This window comes from Bison bison, unplaced genomic scaffold (genome assembly GCF_000754665.1).
Source record: "Bison bison bison isolate TAMUID 2011002044 unplaced genomic scaffold, Bison_UMD1.0 scf7180017864260, whole genome shotgun sequence".
Lineage (NCBI taxonomy): Eukaryota > Metazoa > Chordata > Mammalia > Artiodactyla > Bovidae > Bison > Bison bison.
Genome location: NW_011494832.1, coordinates 6,993,880 through 7,018,208, shown reverse-complemented (window position 1 = coordinate 7,018,208; position 24,329 = coordinate 6,993,880). Strand labels below are relative to the sequence as shown.

The window sequence follows — 24,329 nt, the reverse complement described above, 5'->3', positions numbered from 1 at the left end:
ACTTGCTCTGGTGAAAAAGCAGGTCTCGGGATGAGAGTGGGGAGTGGGGTACTAGGGGAAAAGAGGGAGAGTAGGAAGGGGGAAAGGGGAGGAAGGATGAAAGGGAGGGAGGAGGAAGGAAGAAAAGGAATGAGTAAATTCATTTGGAAGGATCATGTCACCTAGAAATAAACAGTATTTTACCAAAATACACCTCTACTAGATAAATAAAGAAGCAGTCCAGTGTCATCCACCTCATTAGAACTGGTTCAAATGTATTCTTTTTAATGGCTGAGTAATACTCCATTGTGTACATGTACCACAGCTTTCTTATCCATTCATCTGCTGATGGACATCTAGGTTGCTTCCATGTCCTGGCTGTTAGAAACAGTGCTGAGATGACCCTGTATTGAGAGACAGCAAAAAAGACACAGATGTATAGAACAGTCTTTTGGACTCTGTGGGAGAGGGAGAGGGTGGATGATTTGGGAGAATGGCATTGAAACATGTATAATATCATATAATAAACGAATCACCAGTCCAGGTTCGATGCAGGATACAGGATGCTTGGGGCTGGTGCACTGGGATGACCCAGAGGGATGGTATGGGGAGGGAAGTGGGAGGGGGGTTCAGGATTGGGAACATGTGTACACCCGTGGCGGATTAATGTTGATGTATGGCAAAACCAATACAATACTGTAAAGTAATTAGCCTCCAATTAAAATAAATAAATTTTTTAAAAAGCAGTGCATAATTCAGCTACTGCTTGTTGAATGTTTGAATTGTGTTGATGCTAACTGCTGCTGCTGCTGCTGCTGCTGCTGTTGGTGCTGCTAAGTCGCTTCAGTCGTGTCCGACTCTGTGCGACCCCATAGAGGGCAGCCCACCAGGCTCCCCCATCCCTGGGATTCTCCAGGCAAGAACACTGGGGTGGGTTGCCATGTCCTTCTCCAGTGCATGAAAGTGAAAAGTGAAAGTGAGGTTGCTCAGTCGTGTCTGACTCTTAGTGACCCCATGGACTGCAGCCTACCAGGCTCCTCCACCCATGGGATTTTCCAGGCAAGAGTACTGGAGTGGGGTGCCATTGCCTTCTCCGGTTGATGCTAACTAGAGGGATTCTTTTTGAGGAGTTAAGTAGGAAAGTAATAGGATTTGGAAGAGACCTGGCTTTTAATTTTAGAGATTTTGAAAGAGTTGGAAATGCTACTTCAATCACTGAATGAAATGTTTAATTAATTGTGTCTTCAATAAAGGAGAATTCTGCTTTCTTTTAGTGCTTTCATTTTAAAATCTTCTTGACATTTGTAACAAAAATATATGTGGAGCTGTATACACTAGCTGTTTTTTAGTTTACTCTTTTAAAATAAACTTAAAATGTCAACAGTTTATTTGATTCAATTAGATCTCTCATAATAATCATCACTTCTCAGCCTTTTGGCTAAGATCTAGTAGAGTGTGTAGATTTCTCATAATAATCATTTTCCATCTTTTATCTGCATCGCTAATTATAGAAAAATCTGTTCTGTGGAATAAGGAACAGTTTACCAAGTTGCTCATCAGTAAAGAATGCTTTTATTATCCCTGTATTAAGTGCCATATTAATGCACAAACAATATTAGTTTCTGAATTAAGGCTGAAATGTGAATAATAATTCATAAGTTATGATCATGGTTTCACTTTATCAGTTGCAGTCATTTATGTCTTCTCAATTTATGATAGCCATTACTTCCTTTTTGTAAGTCAAATGCTCATCAATTTCATAAATGAATTTTTTGCTCTGAAATTATTTATACTGGGAACATCATCATATAAAATTCTTGCAACATATATGATCAAAATGGATAAAACTTTATTATATTATTGAATATGCCTGAAATAAAAAATAAAAATTATTTGTTAATGTCAGATTAATCATTATAGATCCTACCAGATCTCAGATAATTCTCTTTCCTATCAACTACTATGAAATCATAATATTGTTCTTTTGTTATCAGTGTCCAGTTCCAATATTCATTTGGGGTTAACTTCTACATATCAGAACCCATTTTTTCTGCACCTTATCACTTGTGATAACTGTTGTCCTTTCTTATTGCTAATAATTTGCTAACTTTTCAATACAGGTAATGGATTAGGAATTAGAATTGTGGGTGGTAAAGAAATCCCTGGACATAGCGGAGAAATTGGAGCCTATATTGCCAAGATTCTTCCTGGGGGAAGTGCCGAACAGACAGGGAAACTTGTGGAAGGTAAGAATAAGGATTTCAGAGTAAATTAAAATGAATGTGCTCATATTAAACATATCTTAATTTGATCTGAAAGTTTTCTCTTCTTTTACTGTCTAGGAAAACCTCTCTTTGTGGTTAAAGGTGACATTGTGGTATAGTAAAGGAAGATATGTCCACCACTGTATTCATTTTATTTTCAATTGCATTGTCCTTTTGCATTGCGGAGTATCTTGTTTAAGAAACAGTAATTAGTCAAGATTTTTTTACTGACTGGGACAATATACATTTAAAAAGTACTTTAATTAAAGGGACTAGTGATTCATAAACACCAAGAAAAATCATATTGAAATCAGTGCCAAAAACGTCAGATGATTTGATACCTGCTAAAGTCAGGTCAACAAACTGTGGATGACCCACAGGCCAAATCCACCCGCTGTTTGTTTCTGTAAGCATTGTTTTATTGAAATACAGCAAGAATTGTTAATTTACATGTTGAACATGAGTATTTCCCACTGCACAAACAGTACTGCATTCACAACAAACTATATGATTTGCAAAGCCTAAATATATTCTCTCTGACCCTTTAGAGAAAAAAAAAAATTGTCAAATCCTATGTTAGGTGCTATTCTATTCAGCTTATTACATCATAAGTATTAAAATAATGAACTTTACAAGTGTATATAGTGGGCCATAAAATGATCTTACTTTTAATTTCAGTAAAATGTTACCTTGAGTCTCAAGATGATGTGGTCATTTACATTTTCAAAATTCCAACATAGAGATAGCTTACGAGCTTTCAGTGATACTATTTGTCATGCATATTTTTATCATAAAGCAATAGTTTTATCGTAAATCATTTTTTTTGTTTTTATCCTCAATTAGATGCTATTTAGAAAGTGTTTTGCTGTCACTTCATAATTTAATGTTGCCTGTTATTGTTTAAAACTTAATCATGTTAAAATTATTCACTGCCATATTCTTAAATATATTGGAACCTACCAAAAAGTCCCTGTATATTCTGACAGACTATTAGAATAAACACAGACTTGAGGCAGTATTTATTTATCACAGTGCTCTGCTGAAACCAGCTTGACCAACTCACTGCGAGAAGCTTTGCACATCTCTTCCCAGCTTCACTTTGAATGCCATCATGTTGATAGCTTGAATTGGCCATGGTGAGAGTATTTAAACATGAAAATAGACAAATGCTATAAATCAAACCTTTTTGTTCATTTAGTTGCTTATTGATTTTCAGAAAGCTAGTTTACTAGGATATTGCCAAATATATAACTGAAAGTATATTATTTAAAATATTCTAATTATATTCATACAACAGCAAAAATTGGGAGGGCTAGCTAAATGAAAAAGAAGACTATATGAATCAAAACATAACCATTAGGAACAAACACTGGATCTGTATGAATTTTCAATGACTGTAATCCTATCATGCCTAATACTATTCTCTTGGTATTACAGTCTAGGTAAGATACAAAGATTGAGGCCCATTTGTAAGTATGGGCATGATATGTTTACTTTCAGATAGCATACTTCAGAAAGAAATGAATATGCTGTTTTTCTTTTAGAATAAAATTTGCAACTTAGTAACTCTGCCTAATATAGTTTGACAAAGATACTTGGATAATTTAAAGATAAAATTTCATAACCTTCTTTGTCTTAACAACATGAAAATCACCAAATGCTACAAATCAGGATGATTTTAAGTACAGTTTCAATGAAGTACTCTATGATGAAGTGACTCTGTCTGTATTTGGTAGCTTATGTGGCTATTTTTAAATTCATGCGCCTAAATTAAAAATAGATGTAATGCAAACTCATTCAAGAAAGAAAACTGAAATGAACCTAAAATTACATTTGTGATTTTATAAACTCAGACACTGCCATTAAAGTCCTCATCTTTTTTTGGAACTGAGAATTTTGCAGGTTGTTTCATTTGTTTAAGTGGGAACTCATTAAAAGCTATGTGCATATGACTTGGGATTCCCTAGTGGCTCAGAAAAGAATCTGCCTGCAAGGCAAGAGACCCAGGTTTGATCCCTAGGTCAGGAAGATTCCCTGTGACTTAAGATTTTACTTTTATTAATTGTATTATTTATTAATTCTCCCAAAGTTTTGCCAAGGTGCCAAGCCAGGCCTTTCTGAGTATAAATCCTCTGATTAGAGTTCAGTTTTTGCATAACTCATAGCCATAATTTGCTACTTATGATTTCCAGATTTACTTTATTTTCTCATAAAACATAAATCTTTACTACAGTTCTTGGTAGTATGTCTATTAAATTCATGATGATATTGGATTGGCCAAAAAGTTTGTGTTTTTCCATTAGATGATATGGGAAACCAATGAACTTTCTGGCCAACCTAATATCTTAACTGTCAAAATAGATACTCTATTTGAAACATTAAATATTTTGAGGAGTGATTTTGACATATGAAGGTCTTCCCTGGTGGCTCAGATGGTAAAGAATCTGCCTGAAATGCAGGAGAGCTGGCTTCAGTCAGGGTTGGGAAGATCCCCTGGAGAAGGGAATGGCTACCCACTCCAGTATTCTTATCTGGAGAATTCCATGGAAATAGGAGCCCTAGCAGGCTACAGTCCCTGGGGTCGCAAAGAGTCTGACATGACTGAGTGACTACACTTTCACTTCTGACATAGGATAAGTCATTTACTTTCTCCTATCCAAAGCTATACCTGTTTTCTATGCCACCAGGCTAAAATGATAGATTCATTGTTTTGTTTTGTTTTTTTTTCAGTCTACAAATGAACTGACTAGAAGGCTATCAGTCCAAGTTAATATCTACAGACTTACTTTGTTGAGACCAGTATATTTCTGACTTTAGTATGTGTTCAGATGCTCAGTGCCATCTGATTCTTTATGACCCCATGGACTACAGCCCACCAGCCTCCTCTGTTCATGAGACTTTCCAGGCAAGAATATTAGAGTGGGTTGGCATTTCCCTCTCCAGGGAATCTTTCCAATCCAGGGATTGAACCTGCATCTCTTGCCTCTTCTGCATTGGCAGGCAAATTCTTTACTACCAGCACCACCTGGGATGGCCCTATAATTTGTTTTGTCTACAATTATGTGTTTCATTCATATGTGATATCCTTAGGGACCTGAGCCTCAAGCTGGAATAGATGATCAAAAAATTTCAGAGCAGTAGATTCATTGAAACAATACTCTGATTTTTATGCCTGATGTGAAATATAATAATGCCAATTCTCTATCACTGGAGTTTTGGGGTTTTTTTAATTTTTAAAATTGTGTTCATGAATGTTAATTTTTTTAAATTTATTTATTGAAGAGATTGAATTTGATTAATTTGCCACAGTTTGAAGTTAATTCTTTCCTAAGGAATATTATATGTGTATATGTGTGTGTGAGTGTGTGTGCATAAATAGATGGATGAAATGTTTTTTGTGTTTGTGTAATTTAGTTTCTCCATTTTTATGATGAATTCCAGGTGGACATAGGAATTGATTTGATTTCTTCCTGATATGTCTTTCTTTCACATTCTGTATACAGAAGTATATAGACAGTCTTTATGACTCAAAATTGTCTTCCAGTTGATTTAAAATGTGAATGACAATTGATTGACTATAGAATTTTTAGACTGTACTTTTTACCACTCCAAAATACAAAGCTACTGTTCGCAGTTTAACTGTCTACTGTTTTCTCTAAATTTGGTCATTTTTCCTATCATAAGTTTTTCAGACTTTTCATGGTTTGACATGTTAATGACACTCAGTGGCATGGACTCTGTGTTGATTTTTCAAATCTCCTCTACTTTATTCTCTGAACTTATGCATTTAAAACATACTGATCGATGATGTAGATTTCTTAATGTTCAAATTCTGAAAGTACCCACTTATGTAACTAAATTATTAAATGGAAGAGAAAAAAATAACCCTAGTATATTTTCTGAATCGCTACTCTGTTCATTTCTTTGAAAAAAGATTTTGATTCAACCTTTTTAAAAAAAATCTTTCTGAACAAGGTTGTCTATCATGTTAAATAATGTAAAAGAATTTTATGGTTCAGAATCCTGAGAATTAACAATAATTATATTGCAAAATACTTAGGCTATATTCAAGAAATTAGTTTTAAAACACTCCTAATATTACCTCATGTGCCTTAAAATTTTTAAAAAAAGGCAATAGAAAATATTCCTTTAATTTAAATTTCCTGAACCAATATTTTAGTCTACAGTAGTTTTCTGAAAGAACTCAGGCAGTCAGGTACTTGAAGGATCCTAATCATTCAAAATCTTAAAATTTATCTCCCAGAAACATTTAGTAAACATTCTTAAACAACTACTAGACAAAGAATGGTCTTTTTCTGCCTATTATCCTGTTTTTTCGCACATAAGTTCAGTCTTTGTTCTGTTGAGAAAATGAAGACAAAAGATCTAGCAGATTAAGTTACAAATCTAATTAAGTTTCTAGAGTGCCAGATTTGCTATTTGCTTTAAGATTAAAATGTTAACAGTTTTAGATCAACAATGTTGGAGCCGTGAAATGCTTACCAGTATTGGGGTTTTAGATAGTGTGTAGTTTTCTAATTTTGGTCTTTTTTTTTTTTTAATTGGAGGATAAATGCTTTACAATATGCTGGTTTCTGCAGTAAAACAATGAGAATGAGTCATAATTCAGGCACACACAGGCACACACACACACACACACATTTATCCCCTCCCTATTGAGCTGCCCTCCCTGGTCCTTCCTACCCCTCTCCCCCTCCTTTCCCACCCCTCCATGCTATCACAAGACACTGGGGTGGGCTCCACATGTTATATAGCAGCTTCCCACTAGTTATCTGTTTTACATACAATAGAGTATATATGTCAATGCCACTTTCTGTGTTTCTCCTACCCTCTCCTTTCCCTGGGCTTCCCTTGTGGCTCAGCTGGTAAAGAATCCACCTGCAATTCTGGAGACCTGGGTTCAATCCCTGGGTTGGGAAGATCCCCTGGAGAAGGGAATGGCTACCTGCTGTGTCCACAATTTCATTCTCTTCATCTGCATCTCCATTCCTTCCCTGCATACAGGTTCATGATATTGTTTCTTTTTTAATTAATTTGAGCACTTAAAAGTATACTAATATATGGACTTTGAAAGTATATTTATAACTTGCCACTTTATATCTCTATCCTTAGGCAAGTGATTATAAACCTTATGTATATTAAATAACAATACAAAGTTCCATATAATCAACACTATGATTAACAGCCTCAGAGAATTAGAGGCTTCTTCAGTAATAAACTTACTTTTCTGTAGGCTATTTTACCTATTGAAACCTACATATCATTGAAGTTTTAGGAAGTTTTGAACTCATGGCATGATTTAAAAATAACATTTTCTTTAAAAATAAATCTTAGAGAATAGCAAGGAAAAATAAGAAAGCCATCTTAAGTGAACAATGCAAAAAGTAGAGGGAAAAGATAGAATGGGAAAGACTAGAGATCTCTTCAAAAAATTGGAGATACCAATGGAACATTTCATGCAAAGATGAGCACAATAAAGGACAGACATGGCAAGGACCTAACAGAAACAGAAGAGATTAAGAGAGGTAGCAGTAATACACAGAACTGTACCAAAAAGTTCTTAATGACCCAGATAACTGTGATGGTGTGGTCACTCACCTAGAGCCAGACATCTGGAGTGTGAAGTCAAGTGGGCCTTAGGAAGCATCACTGTGAATAAAGCTAGCAGAGGTGATGAAATTCCAGTTGAGCTACTTCATATCCTAAAGGATGATGCTGTTAATGTGCTACACTCAATATGCCAGTAAATTTGGAAAACTCAGCAATAGCCACAGGACTTTAAAAGTTCAGTTTTCATTCCAATCCCAAGGAAAGGCAATGCCAAATAATGTTCAAACTACCATGCAATTGGACTTATTCCATATGCTAGCAAAGTAATGCTCTAACTCTTTAAGGTAGGCTTTGCTTCGATAGTACATGAACTAAGAACTTCCAGATGTACAAGCTGGATTTTAAAAAGGCAGAGGAACCAGAGATCAACTTGCATTATCTGCTGGATCATAAAAAAAGCAAGAAAATTCCAAAAAAAGTCTACTTCTGCTATATTAACTATGCTAAAGCCTTTGACTGTGTAGATAACGACAAACTGTGGAAAATTCTAAAAGAGATGGGAATACCAGACCACCCTACCTGCCTCTTAAGAAACCTGTATGCAGGTCAAGCAACAGTTAGAACCAGACATGGAACAATGGACTGGTTCCAGATTGGGAAAGGAGTACATCAAGGCTGTATATTGTCACACTGCTTGTTTGACTTCTGTGCAGAATACATCATGTTCCAGATTGGAAAAGGAGTACATCAAGGCTATATATTGTCACACTACTTGTTTTACTTCTGTGCAGAATGCAAGACTCACAAGCTGGAATCAAGCTTGGGAGAAATACCATCAACCTCAGATAATCAGATGATACTACTCTAATGACAGAAAGCAAAGAGGAACTAAAGAGCCTCTTGATGAGGGTGAAAGAGGAGACTGAAAAAGCTGCCTTAAAACTCAGTGTTCAAAAAACTAAGATCATGGTTCCCATAATATCATGGCAAATAGATGGGAAAACAGTGGAAACAGTGACAGATTGAATTTTCTTGGGCTCCAGAATCACTACAGATTGTGACTACAGCCACTAAATTAAAAGACGCTTGCTCCTTGGATGAAAAAGCTATGACAAACATAGCGTATTAAAAAAGCAGAGACATCACTTTGCTGACAAAGGTCCATATAGTCAAAGCTATGATTTTTCCAGTAGTTGTATATGGATGTGAGAGTTGGACGTAAAGAAGGTGGAGCACCCAGGAATTAATGCTTTCTAACTGTGGTGCTGGAAAACACTGCTGATAGTCCCTTGGACAGCAAGGAAATCAAACCAGTCAATCGTAAAGGAAATCAACCGTGAATATTCATTGGGTGGAATGATACTGAAGCTGAAGCCCTAATATTTTGGCCTTCTGATGCGAAATGTCAACTGATTGGAAAAGAACCTGATGTTGGGAAAGATTGAGGGCAAAAGGAGAAGGGGCAACAGAGGATGAGATGGTTGGATGGCATCACCAACTCAATGGATGTGAGTTGGAGCAAATTCCAGGAGATGGTGAAAGACAGGGAAACCTGATGTGCTGCTGGTCATAGGGTCACAAAGAGTCAGACATGAATTAGCAACTGAACAGTAAAAACAACTTTATGTATTCTTCACAGATCAAAGTTCCAACCATCTCCAAATACGAGGAGTCTATAACACAATTGTCAATATTTTATGAACAGCACAGACTTTGTTCATTTTTTATCTGATAAAGACCAAGTTCAGTTCTTTGTGTTCAACACCATTTGTGCCTCTTATCTCTTTTGTCCTTTGACATGGAGTTCTTTTTTCTCCATACCCAGTGCTCAACACAGGTGCCTCATAAAATATTTCAAGCAATATATGTAGAAATGAGTAATGAAGAATTCCTTTTTAATTACAAAATTTGGTACTCACTAATATATCACTCCATACAAGGTTATGTGAAGCAAAAAAAAAAAATGATATTGAGTTGGCCAAAATGTTCATCCAGGTTTTTCCATAAGATGTTACAGAAAATGAACATTTTGACCAACCCAGTACGTGTACTTACACTCTTACTACTGGTAAAGAATCATGTGCATTTAGAACAGCATCTATATTTGTTAGCACAACTTTTGATTATCTTTTAAGAAAGGAAGATCGAAATAGATAGTTTCCTCTGGGCACATGTTCTTATAACCGTGGATTTAGGTGCTCATAAATTTATATATGTTTGCTCTCTCTTTTTTTTTTCTCTTAGTTTTTCTTTGCCCTGAATTTAAATTCAGGTCTCTGGAGTGGGAGTGGGTAATGGGATGATTCCTGATAGAGAAAAACCTCTCCCAATCTGGAAAATGCAGCATCCTTTCCCTCTGGTGGGTTCTTCTCCAGTCCAGAATCTCCCAGTTATCACGTTGGCCCTCTGATGGAGAGAGGGTGAAGGGCACAAAACAGATGAGTTTTAAATTCGAAGTTAAAATCTTAACTCAAAATAACAAGTCCTACGTGGAAGTGTTTGCTGCCTGACATATCTCTTTCTGATTTATTTGCACTTAAATGGTGAGCTTTCAATCCTGGAAAATTTTACTGAAGCAACTCAGTGGCTGCATTTCTCTGTTACATGGTGAAAACAGAAAGTCAGAGTTTGATGTTTACTAATTCATTGAAAATGGATGTGATTTTCCTTAGTCTGAGCTTCCTCCACAATCAGGAAAATTGCTTTAATAGATTTGCTTTTTAAGATTCCTCATGTAGTGGGGTACACAGCTCAACATCCATATCTTCTGTTCTGCCTTCCCTCATGGGAGTGGGATAGGGGAGCTTCTTCACATTCTGGTTTGACGTATGCAATATAACACTTAATTAGGTACCAGCCTGCAATTTTTGTTGCAAATGTTTGAGCATACAAAAAAAGCTATAGAGAGTAGTATGATAAACACCCATGTATTCATCAGACTGTTTTAAGTCTCAATGTTTTGCCTTTTTGCTTCATATTTTTAGGAGAAATAAGTATCTATAAATCAATGAAAGCCTCCTGTAGTCACCTCTCCTCTTCCAAACCTCTTACTAACCCAAAATATATCACCAGACAGTATGAGAATACCCTTCACTTGCTTTAATTTATTTTTATGTATGCATTCATAAAGTTTATAAGGATTCATTTTGCTTGTTTATGAAATTTTTATAGAAATGATAGCTTACTGTACATGAATTTTTGCCACGTTTTTTTAGTCCCAACATTTATGAGATTTATATAATGTGGTATGTGTAGCTGTAGTTGTTTATTTTAACTGCAGGGCAGAAGTTTTTTAAGGAAAGAAAAATTCATTTTTATTATTTTTAAAAAAATTTTATTGGGTGTAGTGAATTTACAATGTTGTATTCATTTCAGGTGTACAACAAAGTGAATCGCTTATACATTATCTACTCTTTTTTAGATTCTTTTCATATAAAGGCCATTACAGAGTACTGAGTAGAGTTCCCTGTGCTACACAATAGGTCCTTATTAGTTACATATTTTGTATATATAGTAGTATGTATGTGTCAGTCCCAATCTTCCAGTTTATTCACCCCCCACCCTCTGATAGCCATAAGTTTATTATCTACATCAGTAACTCTATTTCTGTTTTGTAGATAACTTAATTTGTAGTACAGGGCAGAATTCTATTACTATATGGCTCAACAATGTTTAAATATTCTCTGGTTATTTATATTACATATGAGGTTTTTTGTATATATTTCAAACAATGCTGTAATTGATTTTCTGAAATGCTTTCCTTTTCCTTTTGCACATATGCAGAAGTTTCTTCTACAGGTTCATTTTCTGGGTGATAATAACTCATATTGATAAATAATGTAAGAGAATATTACGTGGTTTCTTCAACTGTAGTTGATTTTTCCAAATTGTTCTCCAAAGTGTTATACTATTTTTACATTCATCTTTAGTAAATTAGGGTTCTTATTCCTTTATATTCTTGTTCCTCTTACTTTGAATTTTCTTTTTCAAATATAATATAAAATGATAGCCCATTGTGTTCATTTGCATGCCTTCAGTAATATTGAATGTGATAGTATTTTATTAATCTTATTAGCTTTGGGGTTTTCCTCATCTGTGATTTGCTTGTTTCTTTGGCTTATTCTTCATTGAATTGTTTGTGTATTTTTAAATGAATTTCAGAGAATCTTTATATATTCTGGTTATAAGCATTTGTCAAGTAGGTAGCTGAGTATGTGGCTTGTTTCTTTTGTTTCTTTAGTGTCTGTCTTTTTTTTTAAGTTGAAATTGAAACGTAGTTGGCTTATCATTTTGTTTCTCTTTAGCAGTATAAACATTCTATATTATTTGGGAAATTCTTCTTGCTCCGAAGTCCTCAAATATTAGCCTATATTTTTTTCTAAAACTTTTAAAATCTCAGTTTTTATATAATGCCCTTATAGATGTAGAATTCAGGTGTTTTTAATCTATCTGTGGTCTCTGAAATTTTAGTTTTCTCCCCCATCAGTATGGATAATCAGTTGCCTGTGCACAATTTATTAAACAGTGTAGCATTGTTCCACTGATCTACAATACCCCATCTGTCATATATTGATTTTTTTATACATGTGTGGGTCTTTTATAATATCTTTGTTCTATGAGATATTGGTCTCTTTGTCTATCCCTACATCAGTGTCACGCTGTTTTAATTATGATGCCTTTATTTTAAGTCCTGACATATGGTAGGTAATCTACCATATTGCTATTCAAAATCGACTTGGGACAGTTCTTGAACTTTGATCTTGCATATACATTCTAGAACTGGCTTGTTAGTTTCCAGGAAGATCTCTGTTGAAATTTGATAGTAATTATATTGAAGGTATAAATTAATGTAGAAAAAAATTTTATATTGAGTCTTACGTATTTGAGTTTTCCATGGGTTCTCCATGCAGGACCTTTGCTCTTCTTAGAGATTTAATCATTGTGTTTAGAATCAATATAACAAATTAAGTTAGGACATTTAAATAAATTAATATATAGCAATTGTTAAACTTATTGAAAAGTTGTATCATTTTATATTAACCTATTACAATATTGTGTCTCCAGAAAAAGAGTCAAAAATACAAATAAAAATTTGTTTAGGAAGTATAATGGAACAGACCTAATCCTTTATATGCATGTTGTTGGTTCTGAGTTTTATTTAATCACTGGACTTCTAATCTTATTCTCCAAATGATTTTTCCCATAGTATTGTGTATCATAACATCATAATTGTGAAATACATTACCTGTGTAATATTTTTCATATGTCAACAGTTTTCATAAGAGAACAGTAAATCTATAAGAACTAAACATCTTTTAGCCATTGAACCAAAAGCAGTTATTTGTTTATATTGATAGATTGTCCAACTAAAAATTAATTGAAGTATTTTGAAGATAAATTGTATCTTGATTTTTGATAATAAAATCATATTTGTTTGGAGAATGCTGTTTGAAGCTAAGATAGGAATATATGTTAAGTAGGAAGATAGTGTTAACTTCCAAATGTAGCTTCAAGAAACTTCTTAATAATCAATAGAGATATAGACTAGGAGAGCAACAGTTTAAAACCAATAATATTCAATGTTTGCTTATGGATTTAGCCAGAGATATATGGAAAATTAGCTTCTGCAGGCTGCTAGGCCTGTAAAAAAATGAGTTTATCTCAGTTTGTTCATATCCTATTCTGTGAGGAAATGTACCTGTGATATAAATTCTAATTCATGGATATTTCCAAATTCTCAGTTTCTAGTTGTCTCAGTGAAAAGGATTTGATTCATCTAGCTAGCTCCTTTTAAAGGTGAATCGGTGTGGTTTCTGGCAAAAAAAAAAAAAAAAATGTTGTTGGATGTATGTTTGAGAATTAGAAATTGGAGTGGAGATGATGTTAGCTGTTTTTGGCATGTGGTTTTGATTTTAGAAGTTGGCCTCTGGAATTTCCTGTACTGAAGAAGTCTATGGTAGGAGAACTAATTTCAGTAGAGGACACACTCCTGTGTGACTTAAAGGAGAATGTTCCGAGGCAAGAAAGTCTCTATTTCTGCTTATGCTTTTTTGGCATATGTTACAGATGGCATGGCAGTGATCAAGGTTGGAGAACAAGAAACACACCACACAGATGAGTGAGCTTCCTTGTACTTGTTCCAGGGGGATTACCAGGTACGAATTGGTCGTTAGCATGAGACTTCTCAGAATTCCTACAAGATAGTATGTCAGGTACACACGGCACAAGATCACATTTCTTGTTGATTCAAAGGTTTTTCTAAAAAAATTTTTTAAATTAGGAAACTATCTTCTGGGAAGAAAAAACATAAATTGTGGATACCTGGATGGGTAGGTTATAATACACTATTTTGAAGATGCAGTGATATCATACTTACATAATAATGGTTAGCTGTATTGACTAGATAAAGCAAGGCATTTCTCTTCTGTATCCATTTATTTGGAAATTAATCAGAAGGAATTGTGTAATGGAATAATTGCCCCTTTTCACATTTTTTGGTATGTACAATACTCCATATCCTAATTTGATTGGTTCATCAATAAGAGTGGTATGCCTTGAAATACACATGTATGTTCAAGTGACACTGTTTAACCATGAACAATTGTCTCTGTTCTTAAATTTCTGGATTTGTCTAATCAGTATATCATAATTGGTTACATTTTCTCTGTGTTTGAACTTGGAGTGGTTATTTTGGAAGTAAGGGTGCTGAACTCTGCTTAATACCTATACCGTACCTTCAGACAGCCAATGCTTTAGCATCTTCATTACATAAAGAGAATGTTTCTAGAGTCAGAGACATCAGGATTTAGATTGAGCTCTGGCACTTACTGCCTAGAAAATTCGTTTAACTATTAGTACCTTGGTATTCTCAGTTGGGAAATTGGCATAACAATAGTGTCTGCCATATTGTTATCAGCAAAAATAATATATCAGAAACATTTAATATAGTGTTTGTCACAGTGTTTCGCAGAAGTAGTGGTACTTATTTTGAAAACCTTTGATGGTAAGAGGAGCCTGTGCTATTAAACTTGAATTAGATCCCCTCTATCTGTATTTATGTGCATAGATAATTGACCATATTCAGGTCTGACTCTGAACTGCAAGGATTTAGAACACTCCTAATAGACAAAGCACAGACTTGAAGTCAGAAGACTGAATTAACACCATCCTCATGTTGCTAGGCAAGTTGCTTATGTTCTTTGAATCTCCTTTTATCTCATCTGTATGGGTTGATATTTCAACTAGGAGGCTTCACGACCTATCTCATCAGGTTAACTGAAAGTATAAAAGGAGCTGCTACATTTTTTGTGCTTAAGCGAGTGCTTTGTTAACTATAAATAACTAGACTAGCTGAATAAGCTATTTTGTTGAAGGTAGACAAAAATCTTTTCATAGATGACAGTTAATCATACAAAGTTCAGGCTTCCTATAAGAGGGAGCATTGATCTGTTAGAGGTATCTGCTATAATGGAAAATCATTTTAGGTATCCAGTCTGAATAATTTTTTAAAAATTTAATGCCTGAAGTGATTAAGTCATGTCTCATGTAAATATCAGAGAAGGCAATGGCAACCCACTCCAGTACTCTTGCCTGGAAAATCCCATGGACGAAGGAGCCTGGTAGGCTGGTCGAGAAGAGTCGGACACAACTGAGCGACTTCACTTTCACTTTTCACTTTCATGCATTGGAGAAGGAAATGGCAACCCACTCCAGTGTTCTTGTCTGGAGAATTCCAAGGACAGGGGAGCCTGGTGGGCTTCCATCTTTGGGGTCGCACAGAGTCAGACACGACTGAGGTGACTTAGCAGCAGTAGCAGTATACTGAGTTATACTGAGAGTGGTGGAAGAAAATTGAATTGCTTTTATTTTCTCTTAGACTACTTTTGTTTGCTTTTACTCCCTAGTTTTTACTAGATCCCATTACTGTCGGATATGGTGCTTGAGTTTTCTAAGTTCTAGCATGTATGTATATGTGTGTATAAATTTAATATATAATTATGTGTGTGTGTTTAAATATATGCTCTGTAGAGCAACCTCTCTTGGTCCTATGAGATGTAAATGAAGAAAATATAGACCATACATTTTAGTAGGTGAGACTGAAAGTAACAAACCTATTCATAAGTATCACATAATAAGTGGTAATCAGTGCTGAGGAGAAAAAGATAACCAGGAGGGTGCATACACTATAGGGTGGGGTTGCAATTTCAGATGGAATGGTCAGGGAAAGGTTCACCAAGAAGGCAAAAACTGAGGAAAGCCCCCAAGGAGAGGAAGGAGTCAGCTTACAGTTATTGGTCTTACAGGCAGAGGAAAGAAAAGGGCAAAGGCTCAGAGCAAGAGCTTACCTGGTATGTGCCAGGAACAGTAAGACCACATTGAGGTCAGCACGGCTGGCACTGGGTGAGGATGTGAGAGAAGAAAGCAGGAGTTGTGGGCAGGAAAGTAATGGTGGTAACAGAGCAACAGAAGTAGCAGAGCTAGAATCTTGTAGGTCAGTGTAAGGACTTCAGCCTCTATTAATGTCAAATGAGAAGGCACTGGGCCGACACAAGCTGAATGACGTTTAAATAAAATCATTCTGACTGCTATAAGGATAATAGTTTGAAGGAGTAAAGACTAGGAAAGAGAGCAGTTAGGAAGCTACAGAAATAATCCAGGTATGAAATGTGGCTGTTCAGACCAAAGATGGGAACAGAGGACTTGGGGATAAATGATGCTATATCATGTATCTATAAATACTAATACAACGTATATTAAATTTCAGCTCAGTGAAAATGACCTCAATATGTTTATTCATTTGTTCCCATACAGAGTATTCAAATTTCACAAGCCAAAAGGTACTATAAGCCAAAGTTTTTTTAAAAGTTAAGTTTTTAAAAAACTTAAATCGCTACATAATGTAAGAAACCTACAGAACATTTAACATTCAAGTCTTAATCTTATTTTAATTAATACAATAAGTATACATTCTTTAATAGACATCATACAACTTAAAATGTGTAATTGTGTAGTTCTACAGGTGGCATTTCAAATGTTTTTTATTCCTATCACTTTCAAATTGTATCTCACTAAGAGCCACAGTTTTTAATGTTTATGATGAAAACTCATTCTGTAATGCATTTTTATATATGAAAATTATGTGTCTATCAATATCTACTTAGTTGTTGGAGAGGAACAAAAATGAATAAAATCTCTCAGTTTTATTGAACTTAAATAGTTTATATTAATGAATTGTGAAAAATGGATTTAAATACTATACTTGAATAACTGATTCTCAGCAATTCCATGTTTTCCTCATGAAAGTATTTTCTGATGATTATGTTAGATGTAAAAATGTATAATCCTATCTTCTGCTGCAATTTTGAATTCTTATCTTCTTCAGCAGTCTCCCCATTTCCAGTCTGTCTCTGCCTTCGTTCATTTATCCAGTAAACATATGTACAGGTGTAGAAATTCACAGGACAGCAGCGGAGACAGTTACACAAATGCATAATGTAAAATAAAGTGTTTTGAGTGTAACAATAGAAATATGTACAAGAGAAAACATGAAAGAGACTGACATTAACATACAAACTGCAGACAGTTATTGAAATGAGAATTTTATTAAGGCACATTTTTCTTATTTCTTCTATTAGCCTGAGTTTAATGTAATTTACCAGGCCTTTCATAACTTATGCCAATCCATTATAATTTATTTTTATCCATCACCTATCTCATTTCTCAGCTTAAGCCTGGAGCTGTAATCTTGTTTACTTTTATGAGCATGTGTTCATGATGCCCCTACTTCTAAGTAGGAGAAATCATGATAGAAATCATGATTAATGATATGACCCAGCATCTCTCCAGTCCTGTCTTTGACACATACAGTACTTTTATCATAAATAAGTGCATTTATTCATATTGATTTTGCACATAAATCTATGGTTATTAGCTATAAAAATAGCCAAAATGTTATAAGTAGATATTCTGTATGTTTTAAACAAAAATGCTACTAATATTCTTGGGCTTAGATGAAGAGTCAGGAGTCCTGCCTTTTGAACTACCACTCAATGTAATTTCTAAAGATCTGTAAAAACAAGGATAGTTACATTTATCCTACATACTTTACTGAATAGCTGTAAAGTTTAAATGAGGATAAGTGGTCAAAATAACTTAAAAAAAAAAAATCCCATATTGGTGTGATTAACTTAAGTGAAATGGGTCTAATTTTATTCCTTTTGATCCAAAAAGACTTCTTTATTCCTTTTAAACAAAAAAGTTTTGTTTACTTTATCTAAAATACATTGCCATTATATTTATCTACAATATATTACCATTATCATGTTTGCTTCTGACTTAGGGGAAGTAATTTCTCTATGTAAATTTTAAAGACCTGGAGGGAAATAATTGAGTTTTGTTCTCTATCATTTGGCAGATATTGCTGTTAAAGTGTTGTCTTCTTAGACAACTTTGGTTCATTAGTGGAAAATTCAATTATTGTAATATGTTTTATATACTAATAATATATATTAAAATTACATTCTGTTTACTAAAAGTGATTGAGAACTTTTTAAATAGAATTCTACCATTGAATGTTATGTATTTAACATTCATCAAGCCAAAGTGAATTATTTGCTAATTCTTCTTCATGATATAAATAATAAAATATTGGCATTTCTTATGAAGTAACAAATAATTCATTTTCTTTTTTTAAAGTTTCTCTCATGGTGATAAAATGGTTATTATTGTTTGAAATGACTCCTCTGTTTTATTTCTATCCTGTCTTTAAATGATAAAAGAACTTATGTAATTTAAAGTTCACTTTTTAGGTTTTGATTATCCCATTCATAATAATTCTGTAGTATCTTTGGCTCAAAATAAGAAAAATATGAAATCAACATTTGTATGCACAAAAATTTATCATGTGATATTTCTAGTGATGAGTACTTAGGTTATGATTTTTTTAAATTCCTTCTGTGAAAAAAAAGTATTTTTTATACTCTATAATAAGTATATTGGAATCTCTTTTGCTCTTAAATTTTGATTAGGGGTTTTCATTTTTGAACTTTAATTTTCAAAATATAAATTTCTTTCTGTCTGATTTTGCACATGATTTAAAGTTACAACTTAGAAATCAAAGTTCTGCATATTTTATCTGTTTCTATAACATTCATAGTGTTATGAAACATTCATAATGTTATGAAATAGAATTTGTATCTAATATATATATATGTATTCTTGGTGGAGATGATTTTTTTGCAACTGGTTTAAATATTTCTTGTGTTTATTAGGAAACACTTTACCAAATATAAATTGATGATATTTTGTGTTAAACTCCATTCTCTGAGTAGTGGGATATATTTAAATAACTTTATAAATGGAATAATGCAGAATACATGAATACCAAAAAAGATTAAGAACATAAAGTTAAAATCCTTGATGTTTCACTAGGGATACTTAAAGCAGAGGAGGCACCAGTTAAGACAAGCATCTCTCATGCACAATTGTGTGACTTAACCTAGCTTCCTATAACCATTTAACCCAACTCTGTGTCTCTATATAATCATGCTTGCATTTTGGATTAATCTGTTACTGTTAGCTGGTCATGGTATTTGATAATATTAATCTGTTCATGCGATTTAATTAGCAAATAAATAGAAAACATCTACTCTGAGTATTTTGACAAAATAAATTGGGAAATTAAATGGAGAAAAGTTTTTAATTTATGAACTGCAACCTGATTTAAATGAGATGTTAGCATCATGTAGCTATCATTGGATATCTCCATGCTGCTGCTGCTGCTGCTAAGTCACTTCAGTCATATCCGACTCTGTGCGACCACAGAGACGGCAGCCCACCAGGCTCCCCCGTCCCTGGGATTCTCCAGGCAAGAACACTGGAGTGGGTTGCCATTTCCTTCTCCAATGCATGAAAGTGAAAAGTGAAAGTGAAGTCACTCAGTTGTCATGTGTTATATTATTTTGGAGAGGATATATCAAATTTCAGTACCTATAAACTGTTTCCTGCCTTATTCCGCCACATTCTATTTAAGTCTATATGAAGTAACATATCTAATTCTAAACACCTTAAACTGTAGCCACAGAGTAACTTTGGCATCGATACCAAACCTTCCAGGAAATACTGAGCTGGAATAATAGATTATGTTAATAATCATAGTGATTAGAAAAAGAATTCTATAATGATAACCTTCTTCAAGTTGAACCCACAAATCATGGCTAAATACATTTCCCTTTTTACCTTAATTCTGTCTAAAAAGCATGAGTTTGCAACACCACCCTGGTGTATAATAAGCACATTACATTTTCTGTAAATCAAATGTGATCAATTCCACTCTTTCTTTCATCTACTTTTGAAAAATTGAATCACATTTATTATTTGATGCTTCTCTCCCCATGAGTGCTGGAGAAATTCCCAGTGAGGGTCTTACACATTCTAGAACGATGAAGGTTGGATCCCTGTACATTGACCTGCCCCACAGAGAGAGTGGTGATCTAGCCAGCCCACTTCCTTGAGTGGGTGGTGCCCTTATACTATGACCAGATTTTCATGAGAGTAATTCTGTCTAATCTGAGCCACCAAATCTAAGGTCAGCTTTTCTAAAGGCACCACATAGAAATTTCTCTTTGAAGTAATGCCATCTTCCCTGGATAATATAAGCAAATAGAACGCTGCTCCCTACTGCCTTTGCAACCTCCAACCACCATTGTTAGGGGAGATCTTCTCCCTACAACTCTTTACCTCCCATTCTTTTTATTCATCCTACATTCTTTTTTTCCCCTTTTTAAAATTGCACTTACTACTTTTAACATGAGGCCTAATCTCTTCATGGTTTTTAACATAACATTTAGATAACAATACAGTATTGATATCTAAAGGCACAATGTTATTTCTCAGATATCTAAAGTTATTTGTCTTGCAAAGCTGAGCTTTCATACAAGTTAATTAGAAATTCCCCATTTCCATTCTATTCTTTGCTCCTATGAGCTTGACTGTTTTAGATACATCATCCAGATGGAATCATGCAGTATTTGTCCTCCTGTGACTGGGTTTAATTCATTTAGCATGATATTGTCAAGATTTATCCATGCCTCATATTACAAATTTCCTGAATTCAGGAGCAATAAAGACCGAATAATATTCTTTAGTATTTCTAAACCGTGTTTTTCTTTATTGATTTATCTGTTAATGGATATTTAGGTTATTTCCACATTTGAGCTATTGTGTATAGCACTGCAGAGAATGTGGGAATGCTGATATCTCTTTAAGATCATCATTTCAATTCTTTTGAATAAATCTCCAGCAGTAGGATTGCTAAATCATGTGGTAATGCTATTTTCAACTTTTAGGAAACTTCATAATGTTTTCCATAGTGGTTACACTACACTACACAGCTCAGTCGTGTCCGACTCTTTGCAACCCTCTGGACTGTAGCCAGCCAGGCTCCTCTGTCCATGGGATTCTCCAGGCAAGAATACTGGAGTGGGTTGCCGTTTCCTTCTCCAGGGGATCTTCCCAACCCAGGGATCGAACCCTGGTCTCCCGCATGGCAGGCAGATGCTTTATCCTCTGAGCCACCAGCAAATTCTTTTGCAATGTAACCACCAGAATATACTAGTTCCAGTTCCTTCACTTCCTTACCAACACTTAGCATCTTTTGTGGGGTTTTTTGTTTTGTTTTGTTTTATAATAGCCATCCTAGCAATGTATGATATCTCATTGTGGTTTTGATTTGCATTTCCCTGATAATTAGTGATATTGACCAAACCATCCTACATTATTTTCCCTTTCAGCAGGACTTAGCATAGTTTCCTATGATTATGCCTGTAGAAATGTAATATTGGTTCCTCTTCTCAGAGTGGAGTGGAGAAAAAGGATGATAAAGCCAGTCAGCTTTTTTTCCCCTCCTAATGATCATCGTTTATCCACCATAAAATGATGTATCCCACAATTTGTTTGTTCAATAAGATCTTCAATTTTTGCATGTCCATACTTTCAAATAATACTGTCATATAGATAAACAATTTCTGTCGATACATTATCTGTCTTTATTGTAATTAAAAATAACATTATATAATATATGTGTTCTTTGTGCCCAGTTTTACATATTTGAACATTGTTTATATTCAGGTGGGCTATGACATAGTTTTAGTTAGCATAATTTGAATGAGTTTTCTTATTTACTGATGCTAGCATTGACCTGAGAGACAGTTAAACAGAGTTCCTATTTGCATTGCTGCTGCTGCTGCTGCTAAGTCGCTTTAGTCATGTCCGACTCTGTGCGACCCCATAGATGGCAGCCCACAAGGCTCCCCCTGTCCCTGGGATTTTCCAGGCAAGAACATTGGAGTGGGTTGCCATTGCCTTCTCCAATGCATGAAAGTGAAAAGTGAAAGTGAAGTCACTCAGCCGTGTCCAACTCCTAGCGACCCCATGGACTGCAGCCCACCAGGCTCCTCCGTCCATGAGGTTTTCCAGGCAAGAGTACTGGAGTGGGGTGCCATTGCCTCTCCATTACCATTAAGTAAATATGTGGTGTTAGAAAAGTCATGTCACTTCATGTTTTACTTCTCAATTGTAAAAAAAAAACTAAAACTACTATATCTAACAGGATCTTGCTTACTTTATAATGAGTCTATGAAATAGTTGTGGCATGTTTTTACAAGACATTTTATTCATGCAATCCTCTTTCAGTGACCCTGGTCAATAATAAATTGACCAGTAATACTGCAAAGGAGGTGATAATCTGTTTTCTTTAAAAATTTTGTATGACTGGAGCTAAATATGTTTTACACCTATAAGTGTAGAAGTCATTAATTCACAATACTTTCAGTAGACACAGAAGTAGGAAAAAAAAAATGTGAGTAAACTCAGTTTAACAGTTCAGTTCAGTTGATCAATCGTGTTCAACTCTTTGTGACCCCATGGACTGCAGCATGCCAAGCTTCCCTGGCCATCACCAACTCCCAGAGCTTGCTCAAACTCACGTCCATCGAATCGGTGATGCCATCCAACCATTTCATCCTCTGTCGTCCCCTTCTCCTCCTGCTCTCAATCTTTCCCAGCATCAGGGTCTTTTCCAATGGTAGTCTTTGATATTTCTTAGATAACTTTTCACATTCAAAATGTGACAATTTTGTAATGTAGAAGTTAATTTCATTTGAGAACTTTTGTATGAAAGCCATACTTTGCTGATTTTTTAAGTGTTCAGGTGTACAGTATTGAACATCTTGTTATAGATTAGGGCATCTCCTTTGACCTGTATATTCAGGAAACTATATTCAATTTTTTTTTTACCTTTACCTCCCTTCATTCTTTCTTCCCTTTCCTCTTTTCTCTTTGTCCACCCTTTATTCATTCTTTATGTTAACATATGTTTTGTCGTGAGTCGTGTCCAACTCATTTGCAGCCCAATAGACTTTACCCAATGTTAATATGTAAATAGGCTAAAAACATTAAATGTAGTTTTGAAAGTAATAAAATATATCTATCTATGCATTTCATTTATATTAACATGGCCTAACTTGAAAATGCATAAGTAACTAGTGTATTGATGGGATAACTTACTGGACTCCTGAAACTCACTTGCGTGGTTTCTTTGCTATTTAGAAAGCCAAGACAAATAAGCAGTTCAGCTGAGTTTTTCCTGCTGCTGCTAGTTTATCGAGAATTCATGAGCACAGATGTCCAAATTTAGGAAACTAATCTAGAGTCATAGTTAATATCAGTGGAAAAGGGGAATAATATATACAAATTTTGAATTAATTAAGTTTGGGGGTTTTTTTCTATTTTTTTTTGTTTGTTTGTTTTACTCAGCTATATCATATTCTTATCTCATAGCACATCAACCCCAACCCCACTGGTTCTCATTAGGTTCCCACCTACCTTGTGTGTGTGTAGGGGGGTGTTTGTTTGTTTATTCATTTATTAATTCATTTGTTTAATATCATTTTCTTTACCTATCTGTTCTTAACCTCCATGAGCAACCATTATAATTTATGTAATGTCTGTTTATTATTTGTATAATGTATAATGTTAATTTGTGTGGGATATCATCTTAATGAATGTAAATGTCATTGCCCTTAGATCAGATCCTGTTTCTCACATGTTTTGTAAGTCAGATGCTTTTAAGATGGATCCATCTTTTCGTATTAACAACCGGTATGATTTCTTTCTTAAGACTGCTAAGTGTTTCCATCATAAATATTTAGTGTCCATTTTTCTCATTGTCCATTTTTCCTGATACTACCACCTCCCCATAAATAGAAACTCAATAAGTTTTTTGGGTCCTAGGGTGTACATGTGCTTTAGTTAACAACATTCTGCCACATTGTACTCTAGAGTGGTTGCGTTTATCTGCATTCCCAATAAAATAATTATGTGCTTGTAAATTGTAAACAAGCAGTTGTATTTTTCATCCAGAAATGGTCATAGTATTCTCAGATCATACAGTGGTGATAAAGCTAAACAACCACGTAATATTTCATAATCCCCTAATCCCATATTCTGGTCAGCACA

General features: G+C 34.6%; 1 protein-coding gene across 1 annotated transcript in view; it reads left to right on the top strand.

The window, feature by feature from the left end:
* PCLO (piccolo presynaptic cytomatrix protein) overlaps nucleotides 1–24,329 on the top strand; it is a 379,448-nt gene that overhangs the window by 267,549 nt on the left and 87,570 nt on the right. Inside the window, exon 12 of the mRNA XM_010848195.1 lies at nucleotides 2,100–2,225. Within this exon, the coding sequence (XP_010846497.1) occupies nucleotides 2,100–2,225 (126 nt within the window). The remainder of the gene's footprint in view (nucleotides 1–2,099; nucleotides 2,226–24,329) is intronic.